This window comes from Ostrinia nubilalis, chromosome 22, assembly GCF_963855985.1.
Source record: "Ostrinia nubilalis chromosome 22, ilOstNubi1.1, whole genome shotgun sequence".
Classification (NCBI taxonomy): Eukaryota; Metazoa; Arthropoda; class Insecta; order Lepidoptera; family Crambidae; genus Ostrinia; species Ostrinia nubilalis.
This window is the reverse complement of record NC_087109.1, coordinates 8,400,943-8,421,430: the sequence shown is the minus strand read 5'-3', so window position 1 is coordinate 8,421,430 and position 20,488 is coordinate 8,400,943. Positions and strand designations below refer to the sequence as shown.

Here is a 20,488-nt window from a genome sequence, read left to right as displayed (position 1 = left end):
TTTATCCTGGAAAAATGCACAGATCCTGTAGGTTACAGAAATAGTAGTCTACGCAGGCGGAGTCGTGGGCAACAGCTAGTTAATAGTAATCTCAAACTCTTATTAAGTTATGACTAGTAAACATATTCATAGCCGTCTAAATATATTGCAGAAACACAATCAAAATGCGGATTGGAACTGCATAAAATACAAATTAAAAACAAACAGAAGTAAGGGAGGAACTAACTTATTATTTAGAATCTGTTAGTACTTGAAAAACTTTAACATCAAAAGACTTATTATTCTTTATTAATGTGAGTGTAATATTTAAGTTTTTCCTGTAATAATTGATGCTCAAGATCCAAGTTTCTCCCTTTCTTCCGTTCGTTTTCCATTTGAACTTCATGCAGTTCAATCCGGCATTTTGATTCTGTTTCTGCAATTTCGGAAATCCTAACTTTGCTTAAATCAATTAAGCCTTCTTTGTTTAACAGTTTCCTTTTTTTTTTGATTGCTGGTGCTTTAAAATTAGGTTTTGCTTTATTTTCTTTTGCCTCTACTTTTTTATTTTCTTTATCTTCCAATATGCCTCTAGTAGTACAAGCATGTGTATCTTCTATTTCTTCATCAAGTACCACCAATTCATATTGGATTTCTTCATTATTTATCAATTCCTGATCTTGCGTATTTTGAGTTGATTCCTCCTCTTGAATGTTAATTAATTCACTTTTATTTGAGTCCGAGTCAAATCTGTTAACATCGACTACAAATTCATTGGGCAACCAAGATGCTATATCATCAGCCCTATCGTCAGGCACTGATAATGGTGGACCACCGCCAGTTTTAATTTGAGCCTGCCTAGCAATGGTCTTGTCTTTCTTCGCACTGATTTTTATGAGGCTCCATTGCGATTTTAACTGGGTAATGGAGCGGTTCATACCAGCGCACATTGAATTAAACCTGAAAAAGAAATGACAGGATTTTGAATTACAGGTAAAGGCAAAATTTTATATTGAAGGCAGAAATCAAAAGATGTACCAACGTTGTTTGTAAATCAGCCCAAGCCGCAACCTTCCGTTTATTCGTGTTAGTGTCTGTATTTTTATTTTCGATTGCATTTACTCTTTCTTTCACCAACTCTTTCAGCAAATACTGAAAAGCAAACACTAGGCGTCAAACATAAATAAAACCATGCTACAAAAATTAGTAGGCACTTTATCAGGCTAAAAATAAGTACTACCTTATCTTCCTCCAACCAGTTTTCTGATCGTTGCCTTTTAGGCGGTCTGTTCTCCTTCGTCATGGACATAATTAGTATCCGATGTAACTAGCCGGGTCGTCGTAAGAGCTTATTGCAGAGTACAGGGTAAGAGGTACAGAATCCAGAACATACAATCCCAAGTTTTATAAAAGTTTGATAAAACTTGGGAGTTGATCGAAAAAACCGAAAACTTTATTAAATTTTCGTGCCAAATGTCAATGTCAGTAAGTAAAACGTCACAGCTGCCAATTTTTTGTTTTTTTTTTCTGCGATTTGTCTATGATTTTACATGGTCCATCAAGTTAAATCACCAAAAAAGCTTTTTTCGTTCATTCTTTTTGTATAGTCTGTGGAAAGAAAATATTAAACTCTGTTTTAGCTATCAAAGGTTTATAAACGATTATGAATAACGTTTTTTATCAGAGGTTTATAAGAGTGTTTTAAGCCTATCAAACGTTTTAGCTAATGTAGGTTTTAAACCTATATTAGCATTTTATTATGAATAAGACCGTTAGATGTTATAGTTTCTAACATTTCGTGATTAATTAGTGAGGGTTAATAATATATCTAATAGATTAAGGTACATACCTGTTTAACTATTACTTCTAAGGGCTGGCCAGTCTGTAGCTCTTCCGCCGTGCCGTCTCTCCGTGTCGGCCGAACTGCATACTCTCTTTCTCCTATCACCTGAAACAAAACAGAAGTTAATTAATATAACTAGAGACACTGGCTTATTGATATTTTAACACGGACTGGCCTGTATAATTATGCTTTACTAGCTTTTGCCCGCGGCTTCACCCGCGTGAAATTTCGTTTGTCACAGATCGTCATCGAAAAATGGGCTGTTTTTACGGTTTTCCTGGAAATTATTTGAATTTTTCTCGCCGTAAAAAACATCCTTGGACTTCAACGAACATTTAAAAAAAAGAATTGGTAAAATTGGTCCAGGCGTTGTTATATTATAGATTTCTCTGAACAATTTGATTCTTTCTTCCTGAATAAATTTAATTTTTAGTAGCAAGCTTGTGATTACATGCTATTCAAAATTCAGGATATCAAACGGCTGTATGTATACCTACCTACATGCACCTTTTGTGCCAAAGTGAGAGAGTCTCTCTCCAGGAAGCTCAATGTCTGAGAAGTTACAACTACAAAATAATCACTCCTAAACTATGTATGTAATCAAATGAAATGAAATTTCCATGAAATTGACATTTTGGGTAAGCAGAAAATTCAACGAAGGCTTTGTTGATTGTTATGTTTATTGACATTGAAACATATACAGGGTGTTAGGTAAATGGGTATATGAGCCGACACTAGCCCATGTTAACATGGGCATATAAATGGTATGGTGAAGTCAGAAATTTTATATCTTCATTTTAATTATTTTAATTTTCATACAAATCGGATTTTATAAAATTTATTTTGTATGAAAATTAAAAAAATTAAAATGTTGATATCAAATTTCTGACTTCACCATACCATTTATATGCCCCAGTGTTGGCACTAATCAATTAATTTTTTAATCAATTAATTAATTTGATTAATTTTAATCATGATTAAATTAATCCTGATTAAAATAATCATGATTAAAAAAGTAATCATAATCATGATTAATTTGTTAATCATTAATCAATAATCATTAATTTGATTAACTTGATTAACTTCTTAAATGTTCTATCGAAAACAATGTTAAAACATTGAATATTTCTAATATTAGATGTTTGGTTTTTGGCTACAATTCTATGACAGGTCATATCTAGATAAATATAAGGTAACCTAGACTGCCCCCCGCCCCCTTCCCTCGCTGAAACTTCCGGTGCAGTCTTCCAACCTCCCGTAGGAGGATATCAGTCCACTTCCCATACCGTTCCAGCACTTACTTGCAACCCCACACTCCCACCACCTGCCCCTCACCCCTAGTCTCCCCTGAAACTTCTGGTACGAAGTCTCCTGCACCTCCCCAACACGCAAAACCTCCTTGTTTAGCAACCCCACCCTTTTATTGAATTGCCCACGCTTGCCCCTCCCCCTGAAACGTCTGGCACGAAGTCTCCTGCACCTCCCCAACACGCAAAACCTCCTAGTTTAGCAACCCCACCCTTCTATTGAATTGCCCACGCGTGGCCCTCCCCCGAAACTTCTGGTACGAAGTCTCCTGCACCTCCCCAACACGCAAAACCTCCTAGTTTAGCAACCCCACCCTTCTATTGAATTGTCCACGCGTGGCCCTCCCCCCGAAACTTCTGGTACGAACTCTCCTGCACCTCCCCAACACGCAAAACCTCCTAGCTTAGCAACCCCACCCTTCTATTGAATTGCCCACGCGTGGCCCTCCCCTTCGAAACTTCTGGTACGAACTCTCCTGCACCTCCCCAACACGCAAAACCTCCTAGCTTAGCAACCCCACCCTTCTATTGAATTGCCCACGCGTGGCCCTCCCCTTCGAAACTTCTGGTACGAACTCTCCTGCACCTCCCCAACACGCAAAACCTCCTAGTTTAGCAACCCCACCTTTCTGTTGAATTGCCCACGCTTGCCCCTACCTTGGGTGGGGGGGGGGACTTCTCCCCTATCGTCAGCCAGCCCGCTTAACTTCTTTCCTGACCCAATTTTGCTGGAGGATACCGGAAGAATAGAAGGAATTGTGAGAAACAAAACTAGTGCGATTTAATAAGTGTTTTGAGTAGTGAAAATTGACGCAGTTTTTTGGGAAAACGACAGATCAACTCCAGATCCCCCCTTTGCTAGACATTTTATAAGTCGCGGGTACCTTTTCATACACCCCCAACCCTTTTCTTATGAAAATAGTAGATAGTTAATCAAATAATCAAATTAACGATTAATGATTATGATTAATTAATCTTAATCAAAAATTTTCATTAATGATTAATTAATCATAATAAAAAAAAGATTATGATTTTAATCATTAATCAGATTAACTTTTTGCCAACACTGATATGCCCATGTTAACATGGGCTAGCGTCGGCTCATATACCCATTTACCTAACACCCTGTATAATTACAAGATTGAATTGTTGATACCAACCTATTTATTACAGATGTAAATGCACTAATAAATGAATTGTATTGCAATTAACAAAAGATAAGAGTGCTTGCGACTTTATCGCACAAGTGTAATAATACTTACCTATGAGTTTAATAGTGATTGATTAAATTAATACTGATAAATATTCTAATTCTTATCACCAATCAATACATAATATTATAATATACCTACCTACTTTAAGAAACTCTTTGGCTACTTTAGTTGTCACGAAATATTTGAAGCTGCCTGTACACTAGCTAGAAGTACCTAACTGCTTGAGGTTTCACTATTCGTGCTTAATTAACTCAGATATTTTTCTAAGAAATACCTATTCATACTAAAGTTACAGGCACGAATACGAACCCACGAATTTGCTATCAAACGAATGGGCAATGGGCATATTTAAAAGGGCGTCAAAACTATTGACATTGAGTAAGACTCCAAAAGTACAGAAGTTCAAGTCGATTAACACTTGGGTGTTGGGTTCGATCCCTAAAGGTCAGCGTTACGAAAGACATGAATATTAATGGTGCCCCTGATTGCCGATCAAACGTATAGAAATTAACGAATTGCCCATAAAGCTTTTGTAAACTCTACATTTCTCAGATAATTGTGAAATTCATGACCCTGTTAATAATAATTTGGTTTTTGTAATCCCACATTAGTGTATTATTGAATATGACTTCAAAATATTTGGGACCAGAAACAAGTAGGTAATTAAATCATCCCTCTATGAAAGTAAGGGATCATCAATTAACATAAAATTCAAATTCAAATTTATTTATTTGCCAGAAACAGGTAACATAATGATGGTCAAATACATAAAATAAAGTCCATGTTTCGCTAAATACATCTTAGCATGCAATAAAGAAAACAAGCAAGATTACAATTAATTACAGTCATGATTTTACATAGCTACCTAGAACTTTAAAAACTGGGAACTGCAGTGATTTCCCGTTTTGTGTTTGCGTGCAATCTTTTACTGAAACCGGGTGATTATGATAAAAGATATCTATCTAACTAATCTAACACTTGCCTAATCAAAAGCTGTACCACTAAGAAGCGATTTACGGCTGTATTCACAAACATAACTATGAGGTCTCACAGTGCGCGTGGACGGCGGACGCACAGGGTGACAAACGAACCAATCACAGAGCTCTATTCAACGCTGTGCGTTCGATTTGCTGCTTCACTTAAGCAAGCATCGTTTAATATGGGTGTTAAGCTCAGCTGAAACGCATGTGAAATGTTATAAGCACATAAATGTCTCCAATAAACCAATGAGTCAACTGCCACGTCTGCCATTCTTTATTGGCGTTGGCACCAGCCCAGATGGTTCCAATTTCAAACTGGGAAGTGTCGGGTTGACCAATCAGAGGCGAGAGCGATTACGCGTGCGCGAGTCCGACCAATCACAGTGCGGCGGGAATTGTAAACAATAACATGGCGGTAGTTGGTAGCTGATTGACGGTTATGTATTGTTGTTATCAAGCAACCAATAATGCTTGTGTAACTCCCTTTATTAGTTAACGACTTGCTTTGATTTAATACGGTTGGTAACTAAGATGATCTGAAACTCTCTGAATTCAATCCTTCTCAGCAATTTAACTCTGAATTGAGATTTTTGGCTTCAGCGTGCTCCTCATCTTCTCAAGTATGAACTTTTCATCATTTATCATAATTCATCCTTGGAAATATGAGCACACTCCAGCTGGAAATCTCAAATTAGAAACCGAGCCTAAATATTCAGTGCTTTAGTAACATCTTAAATAATGATAATGAAGTAATGAATATTTACTATTATTTACCTTTTGAGATGTAAATCAACAAGAAAAATCTAAATAAGGCCCATATAAGCCCATGAACCTAAGTTAGTATGTACTCAGTACTTCTACCACATAAAAATAACGCCAAGAAAACTGTCTGTTTTTATAATAAACTTACTTCTAACACGAAAATTTTGAATTTCGAACATTGTATGTAAATAAGGTCGCGACTCGCGTTGCGCGCGCGCGGTCAAATGTCATCGCGCGACAATGGCGCGTTGCGAAGTCGATCCATAGACAGATTTTCTTTTGTTTAAATTTTTTGCAGACTGTATGTGCTGTATTGGTTGGTACCGTATGGGTTATTGGAAAATATGGATTTAGAAACACATAGGTTGGTTACACAGGTGGAATAGATCCCATGATCCGATTTAGATAAAGTTTTTATCCGAAAATCATCTCTTAAGAGTTAGGTGATGTAACTCAGCCTAAAACGAATAAGTGATGTCAAATGTTTTAATTAAGTGTTAATTAGAATAAATAATAATGATTATATCAATATTACCTATACTGACAAAATGTTGCAGTTTAATACATAATGCAGTCTTATGCAACAAATAGATATAAATGTAAAAGGCATTATGCACCTTTCACTGAAATCAGATCATTTTTTAAATCAGTTTAAATGTTTTAAAGCCAGAATCTATAAAATAAACATAAAACTTACATCAAATCATTACTAAAAAGTAAATTGGAGAATTGCTAATGTACGAACGGTTTGATAACGATATCATTCGATTAAACATACAGTTTATTCAAATAATATACTTACTATTGGAATGTTCATGAATTTCTATGAATTTTTATGTCTTCAGACAGATTTCTCATTTTACTAAAAACCAAGTCCATGATTAAAGACTCTGGTATAATATTAAATCTAATGTAGTAGTATGTAATTATGACTAAATAATACCATATATTTTAGTAGTGCCAATATCGTATCTACATCAGATCATCAGAAGAAGTGAAGCTGAAGAACTATCTTACAATTTTTATGTTTTAAAAATAAGTCTATATCAAATCAGTAATAATCAAGAAAACAAGGCCCAAAACTGCATTTACGTACACGCACGGTGATCATGGCCGGTACGGTTTCAGTATCAGTACTAATTCGCATCATTCGTATATCATTGCGAGCTATAGTTCGTGCCAATAGACTTGAGTAATCTCGCAAACTATCCGCCCCGGGTGCCAAGCATCAGGGGGTGACAAAAGTCGCGCAGATTAGTTCTCACTGACGCATCTGCATGGCAAGGACGGTCGTGATGTCATGACAGGGGGGTGCCATTCTGGGGTGCCTTAGGCTATAATTTATATTATGACGGGGACGGGGACGGGGGGGGTGCCGCCCCGGGTGCCAACCGATGCTACGCCGCCACTGCTTGCCATTGACAAAGAACTGTCTATGGCCGCAGTGATGGGGGTAAAGTTATCTTTGATTGCAACATATTGCGAAGACTTATGCCCGTTTTCACCATCAATCCCTAATTTTTAAGTGACCCCTTTGAAAACAAAATTTCTGTTATGTGTTACCTTACCATAGGGGTCACTTAAAAATTAGGAATTGATAGCGAAAACATGCATTAGTCGTGGGATCACTGACAAAGATCCGAGTGTGTGTTTTTAGACCATATTTATTAATGTTATCTGTCAAAGGGTGACTCTGGTGTTCAAGAATCAACTTTTTGTATGGAACGAACACTGAAACTCACTTCAGTAATTCAATTCTTAATTTGCTGATCAGTTAGTATGGCGATTGCGAAGTGATTATTGTATTTTAACACTTGAATCAGCCTCCTCAGGATAGCACAGGGATTTTCTCACAGTGTTTCAAGCTTGCCAAACTCAATTGGAGTGGATACAGTTTTGCAATTGGCGTGCCAGCCGTCGGAAATGACGGCGCGGTTCCGACACGCAACCGTACCTTACATTGTCGTGGTTCACTAGAACTTAGGTACTGCGCAATGATCCTGATGAATACATAAAGTATCTTTGTTACGACAAACAAAATATTGTTTAGAACATTTACTTTAGTTCGTTCTTTTCAGCCAAATGACGTCCACTGCTGGACAAAGGCGTCCCCCAAGGATTTCCACAACGACCGGTCCTGCGCCGCTCGTATCCAGGTTCTTCCCGCGAATTTCACCAAATTGTAGGTCCACTTACTCCATTAACTTTAATCCTCTTTATTCATTCTCTTTTATTCCTTTTTTTTTCTTGAAAACTGCAAGAGTATTTAACTTAACTCACAACAGATATTGTGTCACTTGGGTAGGCCCTATCCTTCTGGTAGGAAGAGGCATGATTAGCTGCCTAAAGCCTGGTCCGTGAGCACGTAGAATTTTGTCCAATGACCCCAAGCTACTCATCCTTATCGCTCGCGCGTAATTATGTTGCAATCGCGCTCGCACACTCACTGCGGGTGCCAGTCGCACAGTCGCGACAGCAATATAATAACGCGCGAGCGAAAAGGATGGGTAGCTAGGGGTCATTGGACAAAATTCTACGTGCTCACGGACCGGGCTTTAGTGGATATGCAATTTCATGCATTCTCCGAACGATTAAAAAAATGATATTGTGTCGCTCTCGTTGAACTATATTGCAGTTTAATACATAATGTCAAAACCTACAATATTACGCAATAATGCATGGCTGGATACTGCTTTCATCAAACATGTAACTATTATAATTTATTTATTTGTATCAAATCAATGAAATAAACATTAGATTCAAATTAAATGGTAACAAAAATGTAAATTGTAGAACATCTGTCTGCATAACCGATTGACGATTCGATTTCAAAATGGTGATTAATATTCAAATGAAATACTAATTAACTATCTCTACTAAATCAGTCCATAATCAGAGACACAGCAGGTACTCCCAAATGCGATATTCCGAAGTTTTGAATATTTTCTCTCTTTCACTCAAAGCAAGATGTCGGTGTAAAGGAAAGCGACAAATAGATCTGAAAGGTCTGAAATAGCTGGAGGCCTGAAATTCAGGGTAGTCTGCGGACCAGTAAAAAAAATCTAACAATACTTACACAATTTGTCCATATGCCTCTGGTAAATTAGAGAACGTCTCCTCATATTGTATTATAATCTTAATAATAGTAGTACAGTTCAATGGTTTGAAATAATATTAGAATCGTGTTGCCATGGTCGTTGTGTCCCATTTGCTCAACAGTTTGAACATAATCAAGTATGCAACTTTGTAACTTAACAACCAAGCAGATAATAAGTGCTATGCTCTGCATCAGTCCTAAGTCAAGTCATAATTCTGTGTCAGTCATTTAATAATATCGTATACCTAATTGAAAACTCAGTATGACTATGTCTATGTCATTTTCCCGACATCCTAGAGGGCCATTGCGAGAAACCCGCTCCTAACATACTAAGTAATTATAGGTATACTAGCTGACCCGGCGAGCTTTGTTCCGCCTTAATGGCAATAAATAAGCAGACTTTTTTTTTAATTTCGAACGGGATAAAAAGTATCCTATGTCCTTCTCCTGGCTCTAAACTACCTCCCTGACAATTTTCAGCTAAATCGGTTCAGCCGTTCTTGAGTTATAAGTGGAGTAACTAACACGACTTTCTTTTATATATATAGATTTTAAGCTCTAGCGGGGCAAACAGGGATTTTTGACGATAAATTACTCGTAATATTTTTAAAAAATATGTCGGAGAATAATCACAAACACGTGTAGTATATGGTATAAGCCCTTGAAAAAACAGGCATTCCAGCTTCAATACAGGCATTATATTTAATACGTCCATTGTAGAAACGATCAAAACAACTATTAGAACTGCAGGTTAAAAGTCTCTTGATTAGCATCTTTAAGCTGTTATGTTTCTTTGGACTTTATCTTAATAACTAGGAAAACCACAGACTGTGACGACATATTCGGGCCGACCACAGCAGGACAGAAGCGGCCAGGTCATTTGAATTAATGGTAGAATTAATTAAACTATAAAATTTATGCTTTTTGATTTTTTTTAGTATGCCATAATGATATGACGTATACGTATGTCAATTGAAATTATAACAATAAACATTATGCATTTCAAAGTTTTACCAGCAGCAACAGTGAACAATATTCTTTGTTTTATTTTTTCAATTTTGTGTGAGAAATAAATACTTGAATACCAGATGGAGTATTTGTGTATCAAGGTACATAACAATAGAATGAATCTTGTTTGCAGATATGGTTTATTATTGACAAAAGGAATCTTACATAGAAACACATAAAATATTATAATACATACATGCATACACCACAGGTGGTCGCGAAATAATGGTATGCTAAACAAGTGTTTCACTTTAACACATTGACTGACTAAAAACTGTTCACATTGTAACACATTTGTCTCGGTCGTGTTACTGTTATGTAAGATAATACACTGAACAAACAACATTTCATGAGATAAGCAAGCAATGAATTTAGACATTTTTGCATTCGTTTTTCATTTTGAAGAATTTACAGAACCTTAAAGCTAGAATTACCTTATAAGATAAGGATATCAGTCAAAAATTCATGGACTGGCCGCTTTCTTTTGCGGTCATTTGGACTTAACGTTGAAAAGGTTGCATAATCGAAGCGCTTCGAGCGAGATGGAACCTTGTCTCAATTGAGGACTAACAACTTTTTCACGATGAATTATTCATGGGCTTGAGACGAGCTTTAGCTCTAGATATGGCCCCGTTAATTTGATATAATTTAATCTTTTTCGTCGGACAAATGAGCGCTTTTGGACGATAGAAAGATATCTTTTATTCTTTTAGAGAGATAGTTATGTATATAGGCTTGACTTAGTTTTGAACTTGACAACTGTACTTCAGGAACCACTGCCACTGCTATCCGCTAACTACTTATACTAGATTTCAGGATATCTAATTTTTATTTTATTTTTATTTTATTTATTATTCATTATTGAGCAATTACATATTTGATCCAAATAGCGTCCTAAATCCTCTTTAGGTTTGTCTAGACACTATTGTTCTCTATACAAATAAAACAACGTTTTAGTATAAGCATTCACAACACTTTCAGATATTATACAAAACATTATTTTAGCGAGTGCGCACCACGATGACTAATATTAGGTCGGGTCGTACACTAGTAGTACAAAATTTTCTATTAATACCTGACTTGTTATGCATAAAAAAAAATGTGCTAGTAGGCCATTATTACTCCATTACAATTATAAGGCTTTTTTGTTAGTAGTGTAGTGACCGTTATTCACAGTCTTAGTAAGTCACAATTTTTACTGTGAACACTTTGTCTTGTCTTGTACTCGAAGTCTTTGGGTAAGACAGTGTTCTTCACAATAATTACAGATGTAGTTGTGTAATTAATTTCTTCCAAGAACTTTGCTAACGAGGCGGGTTGGAGTTAAGCATTGAAACGAAAGAACGTGTGCTTGCGCAGATACTTGGAGTGATTGGATTTGTAATAGTAACTGTAGACTCAAGGGTTCAAACTAAGTCCGATGTTTTACATTTGACAGTTTCAGTACGTTTTAGTACCGAAACCTCATTAATTAGTTATTCTGATCGCAGGTCAACACATATAATTTTTAGGCAACTTTCTAACTCCATTTCTGAATTTTCACATCCAGTTTTTTTTGTGTGCTGTGCAAGCTACCAAGCTTGAAGAGCTTTTCCAGCTTCACCGGGCAGAATGGCGAGTACAGAAGGTACTCTAGGAGTCTAGCCGTTTGGCGATCGTTGGTCGCAGATCGGGCCGTAACGAGCGCATAAGGCGCCCGATCAGTGGCGAACCCAACTAGAGGGTTGCCCACCGCGGTGTTGGAAAGTCCAGCCTACGGCGGGCTCACTCTAGTGGGCCCGATCGAGGGGACTACGGACGCGGCTTGATGGCGCCACGGTAGGCTCGGACCTCGGCTCAGGCCGTGTCCGGGGGACGGGTTTGGGTTCAGATCCAGCTGCCACTGTCACATAGATAGGAGGGATCAATCGGACTACACTCCCCCACAACATCCGATGATTTGAAAGTTTCCGTCACTCTCACGCAAAGCGAGATGGCAATAAGAGCGACAGTAACAGTACCTCTAGCATGAACAACTTTCGTCTTCGAATCGTTTGCGTATTCGACAAAATTCGATACTCAATCTTCGAATTAAACGATAACGTGACAGTTTTGATTCTCAAAATAAGTTTCGTGCAACCATTTCTCATAATAAGTTCACTTTACGACATGTTCACAAGGTCGCTGTTGCAGTTTTCGTACTAAATCTTTTGATGGCGATTCGAATACGCAAACGATTCGAACTCGAAAGTTTTTCGTGCTAGCCGTACTGACCCGTACCGAAGCTACGTAAAATCCACCAGTAACGCTAGCGCTAACCCTACTAATGCATTAGAAAAATACACGTGCAAAACAACATTTTAACTTAATTACCATCTGCAACAACTTCTAATGTCATCATTAGTGGATGTTTCTACCAAGTCATTAATATTAAATGGCGCCGGCAACCCTAGTCAATTTAGCAACAAATTAGTAAACAGCTGTCATTTGTTATGGTACTAAGGTTGTGGTGTCACCATGTCGGGGCTAAGTGACTGAAAACAATAACACAAACACACTCTATTATCAACCTTAAAGTTCTATCTATTAGAGATGAAACGGATAGTTGTTTGGCCGGATACCGGATATCCGGCCAGCTGCTAGGCCGGATAGCCGGATATCCGGCGGCCGGATAGTTGGCCCATTGTCTCGTTGCATGTCGTGAATCACGACATGTGACATGTGTGCGGCGCTAAACTCATCACGACTCGTGATGAGTTTAGCGCCGCACAGGTGCTTCGAACGCGATCAGTGGGTCTATTATGACTAGACTAGTCACACTTCGAAAATCGAATCCGTCCGAATAGAATGTCAGATTTTCCACTTGTCTAGAGGGTAGATCAATTCGGGCGATTTCGGTTACCATCGTGAATGTGTGATTGAATAGCGAAAATTAAATTAGTTTACTTGCTGCGTAATCTGACTGAACTGCATCATGTCATCAGATCATCAGTGAAAAAAAGATCGCCTATTTTATTTGGCAATTAACAGATATTTACTATTTATGTATTCGTCATTAGAGTGAATAGCCCAGAAAAATAAATTAGTTTTTTGAAAGGCTTTATACAGTGTGAGTCACGATAAAGTGCACATATGAAATTAGGTGATACTAGACCTATTTTTATCGACAAAAAAGAGGTCAAAAACATTTTGAGATTTTTTTTTAAATATTTTACAGATTTTTTTTCTTCGAATTACTTATTGTAAAGAAAATAACAGACGATACTAAAAAAATACTCAGAAAATGCCAACGAATAATAAAAAATTACACTTTTAAAAAAAAATCTGCTTTTAAATTCGTTTTTTTTTTTGTTATTTGATAAATTTCTCCAAAAAATTCCCCTATAACAGGTAGTTTTTATTATTTTTATTATTCTCTATTGTATTACCTTTGTGAAACCAAAAATCGCATGTCTCTATCCCTATCACAACATTTGGTATGATCGCTATGAACTAAGCCTCTCCGGGCGCGCCATTCAATTTCATTTTTTTTTTCAAAAAGTTTATTTTTTTAATATTTTTGGAAATTTTCTGCGTATTTTATGTATTTTTTAGTATCGTCTGTTATTTAGCATTATTACTGTTTTTATTTTATCAGGATATACCTCTTAGTTTAAAAGTTATGACGTTTTCTTTACAATAAGTAATTCGAAGAAAAAAAATCTGTAAAAAATTAAAAAAAAAAAATCAAAAATTTTTGACCTCTTTTTTGTCGATAAAAATAGGTCTAATTTCACCTAATTTCATATGTACACTTTATCGTGACTCACACTGTTTATGGCTTTTTGGAATTTAAATAAAAGCTGTCATTATTATAAGCTATTTTATTGATATTTACCTCAAAGATTAATGCATTTCATTTTATTAATAGGAAATTGTCGTAGTTTTTTAATATCCGGTATCCGGCCGGATAGTGAGTTACTATCCGGTATCCGGCCGGATAGTAAATTAAGGCCGGATATCCGGCCTACCGGATAGTTACCGGATATCCGTTTCATCTCTACTATCTATCTAAGATCCAAAATTGATGAACATAATCCTTGTCACTAAATAGTGGAATTTATTATGTGCTAAGGGTTAAAGAAGCTAGGGTTGTCACACCAATAAGGAAGACAAACATAATGGCCCATAAAAATGATTTAGCCTTGTACACTTAGTCATTAAAATAAGCTATTTTAGGTAATTTCATTATTTATAATTACGTTTTCCCACGAGGGATGGCCGTAGAGGCGATTAAGTTAGCGTGGCGTATGCACTTAAGTGTCTATTTTGACAATTAATGGGTAATTAGTTGATAACGTATGTTCTTGAGGTAGATGAGTGACGTTACGACATGCTATACTTAGTTTAGTATGTAGAAATACAGTTTTATGGCAAATCTCTATGGCCCCTTAATATACCTATAACATTCTACTGCCATGACAGTGTGAATCTCAATTCATACGATCCTTTTCTTGAGTCAATCTCACTCAAGAAGAGAACTCTTATGAATCGAGTTATTAAGCACACTATTTTTTTCGTCTGTAACTTTAAACAATAAGAAAATCAATTTTGTTTATGGACCTAAATATATTCATTGTTAATTTTGAAACCATTACAATATTTACTTGACTTCGTAGCATCTATGAATGCTACAAAAATATAGAGACGATAATTCGATAATGATTCGTTTCGCCAAGGTGTACAAACATTGATTTAATAGTATAATTAAACTAAACAGTTAATAAACTACAAAGTATAAAAGAAATACAACATAACTGACGGTCTAATATCACATTATTTCATAAAAAATAATGTCATCGCAAATTACATACTAATGTATGTAATTTGCGATGACATTATTTTTTATGTCTAATGATATAAACGCGCGACGAATCTCAAGACATTATTAACAATTACTCTTGTAACATTTAAGTAATTATATTGTTTATTAATAATGACGCTTTTTAGGGATTATTATGTGTTGATGCAATTGCAACAGTGTGTTTGTTAATTATAATATTATTTTTGCTAAAATAATTAACGGTGACTCATCAATGTTTGTCTACAAGTGACGTAGTAGATATTGTCTTCTTTGCTATAAAATTGAACGTACTCATAGAAATGTAAATTACCAATAATTTAGGCTGTCTCTTCTCAGGTTTCAGTTTTAGTTAAATTATTAAAGATGATTAATATTTAATTAATTATTCTGTTCACGGTTGTGATTATTTTTTGCACCTACATTTTATTCCAAGGCACATTTTGATTAAAAAAAAATACCATGTAGTCAAACTACTTTTATGAACGCTATAAGGTTTGCACTTACGTTAATTTGTAGGGTAAAAACATCACCGTTGTAAAAACTACTACTAGTTGTACGTAGAGTTGATTGATTTTATATGAATTTTGTTTATGTTTTTTACCTTGTTGCTATGTCGTTTTATTTTTTAATTTGAGTGAAGGCCGCGGCCTTGTTGCGTCATCGTGTGACGTAACTGCTTACATCATTATTTGCACGGCATCTTACACTTGCTGTAATGTTTCAATGATTGGTAAATACAAATAGCATTAACAAAAGGGTCATTCCATCGTTTCGGGTGTTACGTTCGTACACACATATTCAACAATTTCTTGTATTTTGAAATAGTATTTTAATAATATTAGTGCCTTAATCTGTCCGTTTTTAGTTGCTTTATCTAAATAATAAAGTTTGTACAGCTTAGAATGTAGGATAACGAAAATATGAGTCGAAAAGTGTGCGTTTCGGGCGTTACGAGATTTTGCCTCTATGTTCTGACTGTTGCTGCATTTACTCGAAATTTAGCGAATTTTCTTAAAGAACCATACCTAAAACTTACAGGACTTCTAAAGTATGAAATTTACAAACCATGTAACATACAATCACTGTTACATAAAACGTTTTACAATTTTTTTTATAATTTTTTTCTTTGTTTCGGGTGTTACAATGGTTTTGTTTCGGGTGTTACGAGTACGAAAATGCAACTCGTTTTATCGATAAAATCGGTGTTTTATTAGTCTCTAGGTACTACAAAATAAGGAGTACAACAAATAAACACAAATAGAGCGAATTCTGGTATGAAATTACCAAGCAGCTTTTCTTAAAAAATATACAAAGTTCAAGTTTAATTTTTCCTCAGAATATAGCTTTTTCTATTGTTTTTGGCTTGAGATAGCATTACTTTAATTTCTAATTACGATATTTAATGGAAATGTCAAATAACGAGACTTTTTAGCAAATCTTAATTTTAGTGGTAAGTCGACATTTCAAAAATTTCTTAAATAGAGAAATATGACTCCTTTTCCGACGCCAGCGCTAGTGGGAGGTCGAAGCACCCTCACAGTAATATTTTTTGACTTCTCCAAGCAATATACACACATTATCGACGTATAAATAAAAATGTAATACCCGAAACGTTTCGGGTGTTACAGTTTTTAATCAAGAAAGAAACATACTAAATTAGTATCATGCTCAGATATTAGTTAGTATTTGAAATCATTACTACCATGACCTTACTTTTACCAAATAATGTTATCCTAATCCATGTGTAAGGTACAATAATAAAACAAATCGGTCGGCCGTTTGGTGTAGTGGTTCGAAACGGACTACTATACCGGAGGTAGCGGGTTCGATTCCCGCACAGTACAAACATTTGTGTGCATGAACATATTTGTTTGTATTGGACTGGGTGTTTTCTATGTATAATAAGTATGTATTTACAAAAAAAAAAGTATTTAAGTATGTTTATATCCGTTGTCTAGTACCCATAGTACAAGCTTTGCTTAGTTTGGGATTAGAAGCGCAGTGTAAAATGTCTAAGGATATTTATTATTTATTATTATTATTTATAAATACCTGTTTTTTTGTTTCGGGTGTTACATCGCCGAAGTAACAAGAAAACACAATTAGAACTTGATGATTATCAATTTTTTTGGGACTATGGCGCTACCTACCAATACTATGATAAATACCCTCAAATCATATAGTGGCAAAACGTTTCACAGATTGATAGTTTTTTTTTAAATCGTATTACCAATAAATTAGAGAGAAAATGATCATTCAGACAGTTGACTTAAGTATAGACTTTGAAGACTAATAACTTAAAAATTACTTGTTTCTTGCAGATTTTTTTTGTTGCACATTATAATTTGGAATGTTTACTTTCAAAATTCATCAGATTTAATGCGAAAAGAACATATTTAGTTTTTCACCCTCGGTAACATTTGTCATGGAATGACCCAAAAGTCACTTACCATTTTTTATAAGCTTTGGAGGAGCTTTTGGCTGTGTTTGCTATATGTATTTATAAAAAATTGTACTGCCCATTTTATCAAATTATTCATAAAATTATTTTTCACTAACAATGCACCATCTTACTTTAACTTTAACAACAAAAATCTGTCAAACTCTGTACAAAAAGCAACAGTTATCGTTATAATGGTTATGGTTAAACCTTTAAAACAAAAAATAACAAGAAAAAAAAGTAGATTTTAAAAACAGTGAAAGAGAAGAAAACAGAAGACAGTCCTATATTGGTATACATGTAAAGTAAATACATTATATACATAATTTCATAGTAGTAGGGTAATTGCGCCGGTTTTCCGTCCAGCTCCTGTTTTCGTCCATTTGACCGACTTGCCACAAACAAATACGGAAAATTAGAATACAAACCTAACTTTCCGTGCAAGTTTGGACTTGTTACAATCTATAATATCTAAGTAACAGTTCTGCCTGCATGAAAATGTAATTTGACAAGTAATAACTCCAAAAAAATCTACGGAAGTTGCTGCTGCACACAGGTGAATGGAAAACGTCGTCAAGTTAGAAAAAAAACGTGCCGGTAGGGAACTTTCATGATATGTTTGATTACTGTTTTAGCTACTTTACGTAATGTTTTTGGCACGTATGTCTAATTATGAGCATAATAAACACTATTTCAAGGGTTTATTAAAGTTTTTGTATAGAAATCTTAGATAATTAAGTGGACTAATACTAGCATAACAATTTTGCAAGATTTTGGTTTTCGTCCACGTGGACGGAAACCCTGACACCTAGTTAATATTTTTAATAATCATTTTACTTCAATGGACCTACAAAATGCAATGTTTTTTCTTCCAATATGATCTTTATTGCTATTACATTAAACATTTTAGTTTACGTCCACTTTTTAACAGTGATAAAACCATAAAAACCGTTAAAAAGATGTGGACGAAAACAAAAAACAGCTTTAAACGTTGTTGTGTTTTCGTCCATGACGTCATGAGCAAGCACTGGGGTGGACGAAAACCAAAATTAGCTATTCCTGTAGATTAGTTTTCGTCCATTTATCCTTCGACCTATTGCAATATTTTCCTAAATTTAGGTAAGAAACTTATTTAAATCTTTTTGATATCATTTGAAAGCTAACAAAATTACCTTTCAAATGATATACCACAATCCATAGTTACTGTATTGTAGAATTGGTTTTAAGTTAATAATTCAACTGCACCCTTTTTTCTACACAGTGGTCGAAAACTAGCGTACACTAGGACGAAAACTGATTTTTTTGGACGAAAACTAGTGAAATCGCCTCTTTTGCATAAAATATTTTTTATAAAAAAACCCGTGGTATTTACTTATTGTCATATAATATTAACGTAAAGTAGACTATATAAGGACTAAAATGACATATGATACATATGAGTAAGGGTATTTTAAGATATTCATTTCGCATCACAAAGTTGGCAACTCCGATAATTGGACGAAAACTAACGCACTTACCCTACATTATATACATAATTTCTATTGTCGCAGATTCGATGATATAAACTTTTTTCGATCAGTGATTATGCTCAAAATGTTTTGTTACGTCCGTCATCCCTGCACAAACTTATTCGCATTTTCAACACAGGGTCATACAACAGTTTCCGCAGCGTGGTCAGAGCATAAGAGACCCTCCTCCTAAGTGCATAATAAAGGTACCTGTGCAAACATAATAATATTAAAGCCACAAGAACATTTTAGATGCTATAAAAACCCTTAGCTAGTTAGTTCATGTGTCTCCCATAATACGGAAAAACAAGAAACGGTCACCCGATTTAGATTTATGTGGCCATTAATGTAAAATATGATTTCCAGTGTTAATTACGACAACTCTACTAGAATGGCTAGTAAAACTTCGAATGTAAATAAAAATATTAGCAATCAGTCTGGTCCGACTAGGTTTATAGTTCTAAGATGATAATTATTCAAAAACCTTCATAGTTTTATGACACGGCTATGATAACTACAAATATAAATGTGTGTTTAATTACTTAACACATTAAGCAAGTTTTGATTCTCATACCTCTGTGATTAATAATTTCACAAGTGTATGAAAAAGTATAAACAATTACAAATTTGATCATACACTTGTAGTCTGCCCTTTTATTTAGATCCATCGGGAAATGTTAAATAAAAAAAAGGATAAACAGAATATTTTGTTTATTTTAACAGGTTATGGTATACGACCTTTTTGAAAACATTGAGTGGTTTACGACCTAAAACAGAGTAAAATATGATAAAGGTAATAAAACGGAAATAATAACAGTACAATGCAAAATATTGCAATCCTTTAATTACTTTATTTTCCGACTTGTAATTGTAGAAAATTATACTGTAACAAAAATTTTACGACTGGTATTCGCAGATTATTGGTTCAAATTGTGTTATTAGAAAATGTATTTCCGTTTGTGCTCAAACTAAAATAATCAGTTAGATTTAGATTAAAATGGTTGCATTGAGCACAAGATAATTGCGACTAGTGATGTGATGTGTATCATATTAATTGATAAATCTCTAAGTACACCATTAAAAAACGCACGATCTTGTTCAATTTTAATCAGAAAACTACTCAAGATGTAGATATTTCTGTAATCTTAGAATATTTAGGCAAGTATTGTTATTGAAATTCAGCCAATCAGTCTTACATCGAGGCTTTAAAACTTTCACAAAGTGTGTAACAAAAAATAACACGTAGCATCGTGTCCACGTTCCCAATTTGACTAGGACGTTGTTTTAGGCTTGTATCAGAATGTCTTATGGCATGGCTTATAAGTTCGCCTTATGTATTAAGTGGCGTTTAAGTCTGATGTCCAAATCTTAAATTCTGTGTTTTGGACCGGACATATTTTGTCACGTTGGCCCGTCCAACTGAGCTATTTCAGGCACTTTTGAGCTTAAGTAGTTGGTACAACCCACATGATGACATGATGGTATGAAAATTATCTTCCTCGTTGTGGATAAAAAAAAATTTAAACGA

At 35.1% G+C, this 20,488-nt stretch overlaps 1 protein-coding gene across 1 annotated transcript in view; it reads right to left on the bottom strand.

Annotated features, from left to right (window-relative positions):
• The window catches only part of LOC135082994 (RNA-binding protein fusilli), a 105,706-nt gene that overhangs the window by 61,869 nt on the left and 23,349 nt on the right, over window positions 1–20,488 (bottom strand). Inside the window, exon 2 of the mRNA XM_063977754.1 lies at window positions 1,829–1,927. Within this exon, the coding sequence (XP_063833824.1) occupies window positions 1,829–1,927 (99 nt within the window). The remainder of the gene's footprint in view (window positions 1–1,828; window positions 1,928–20,488) is intronic.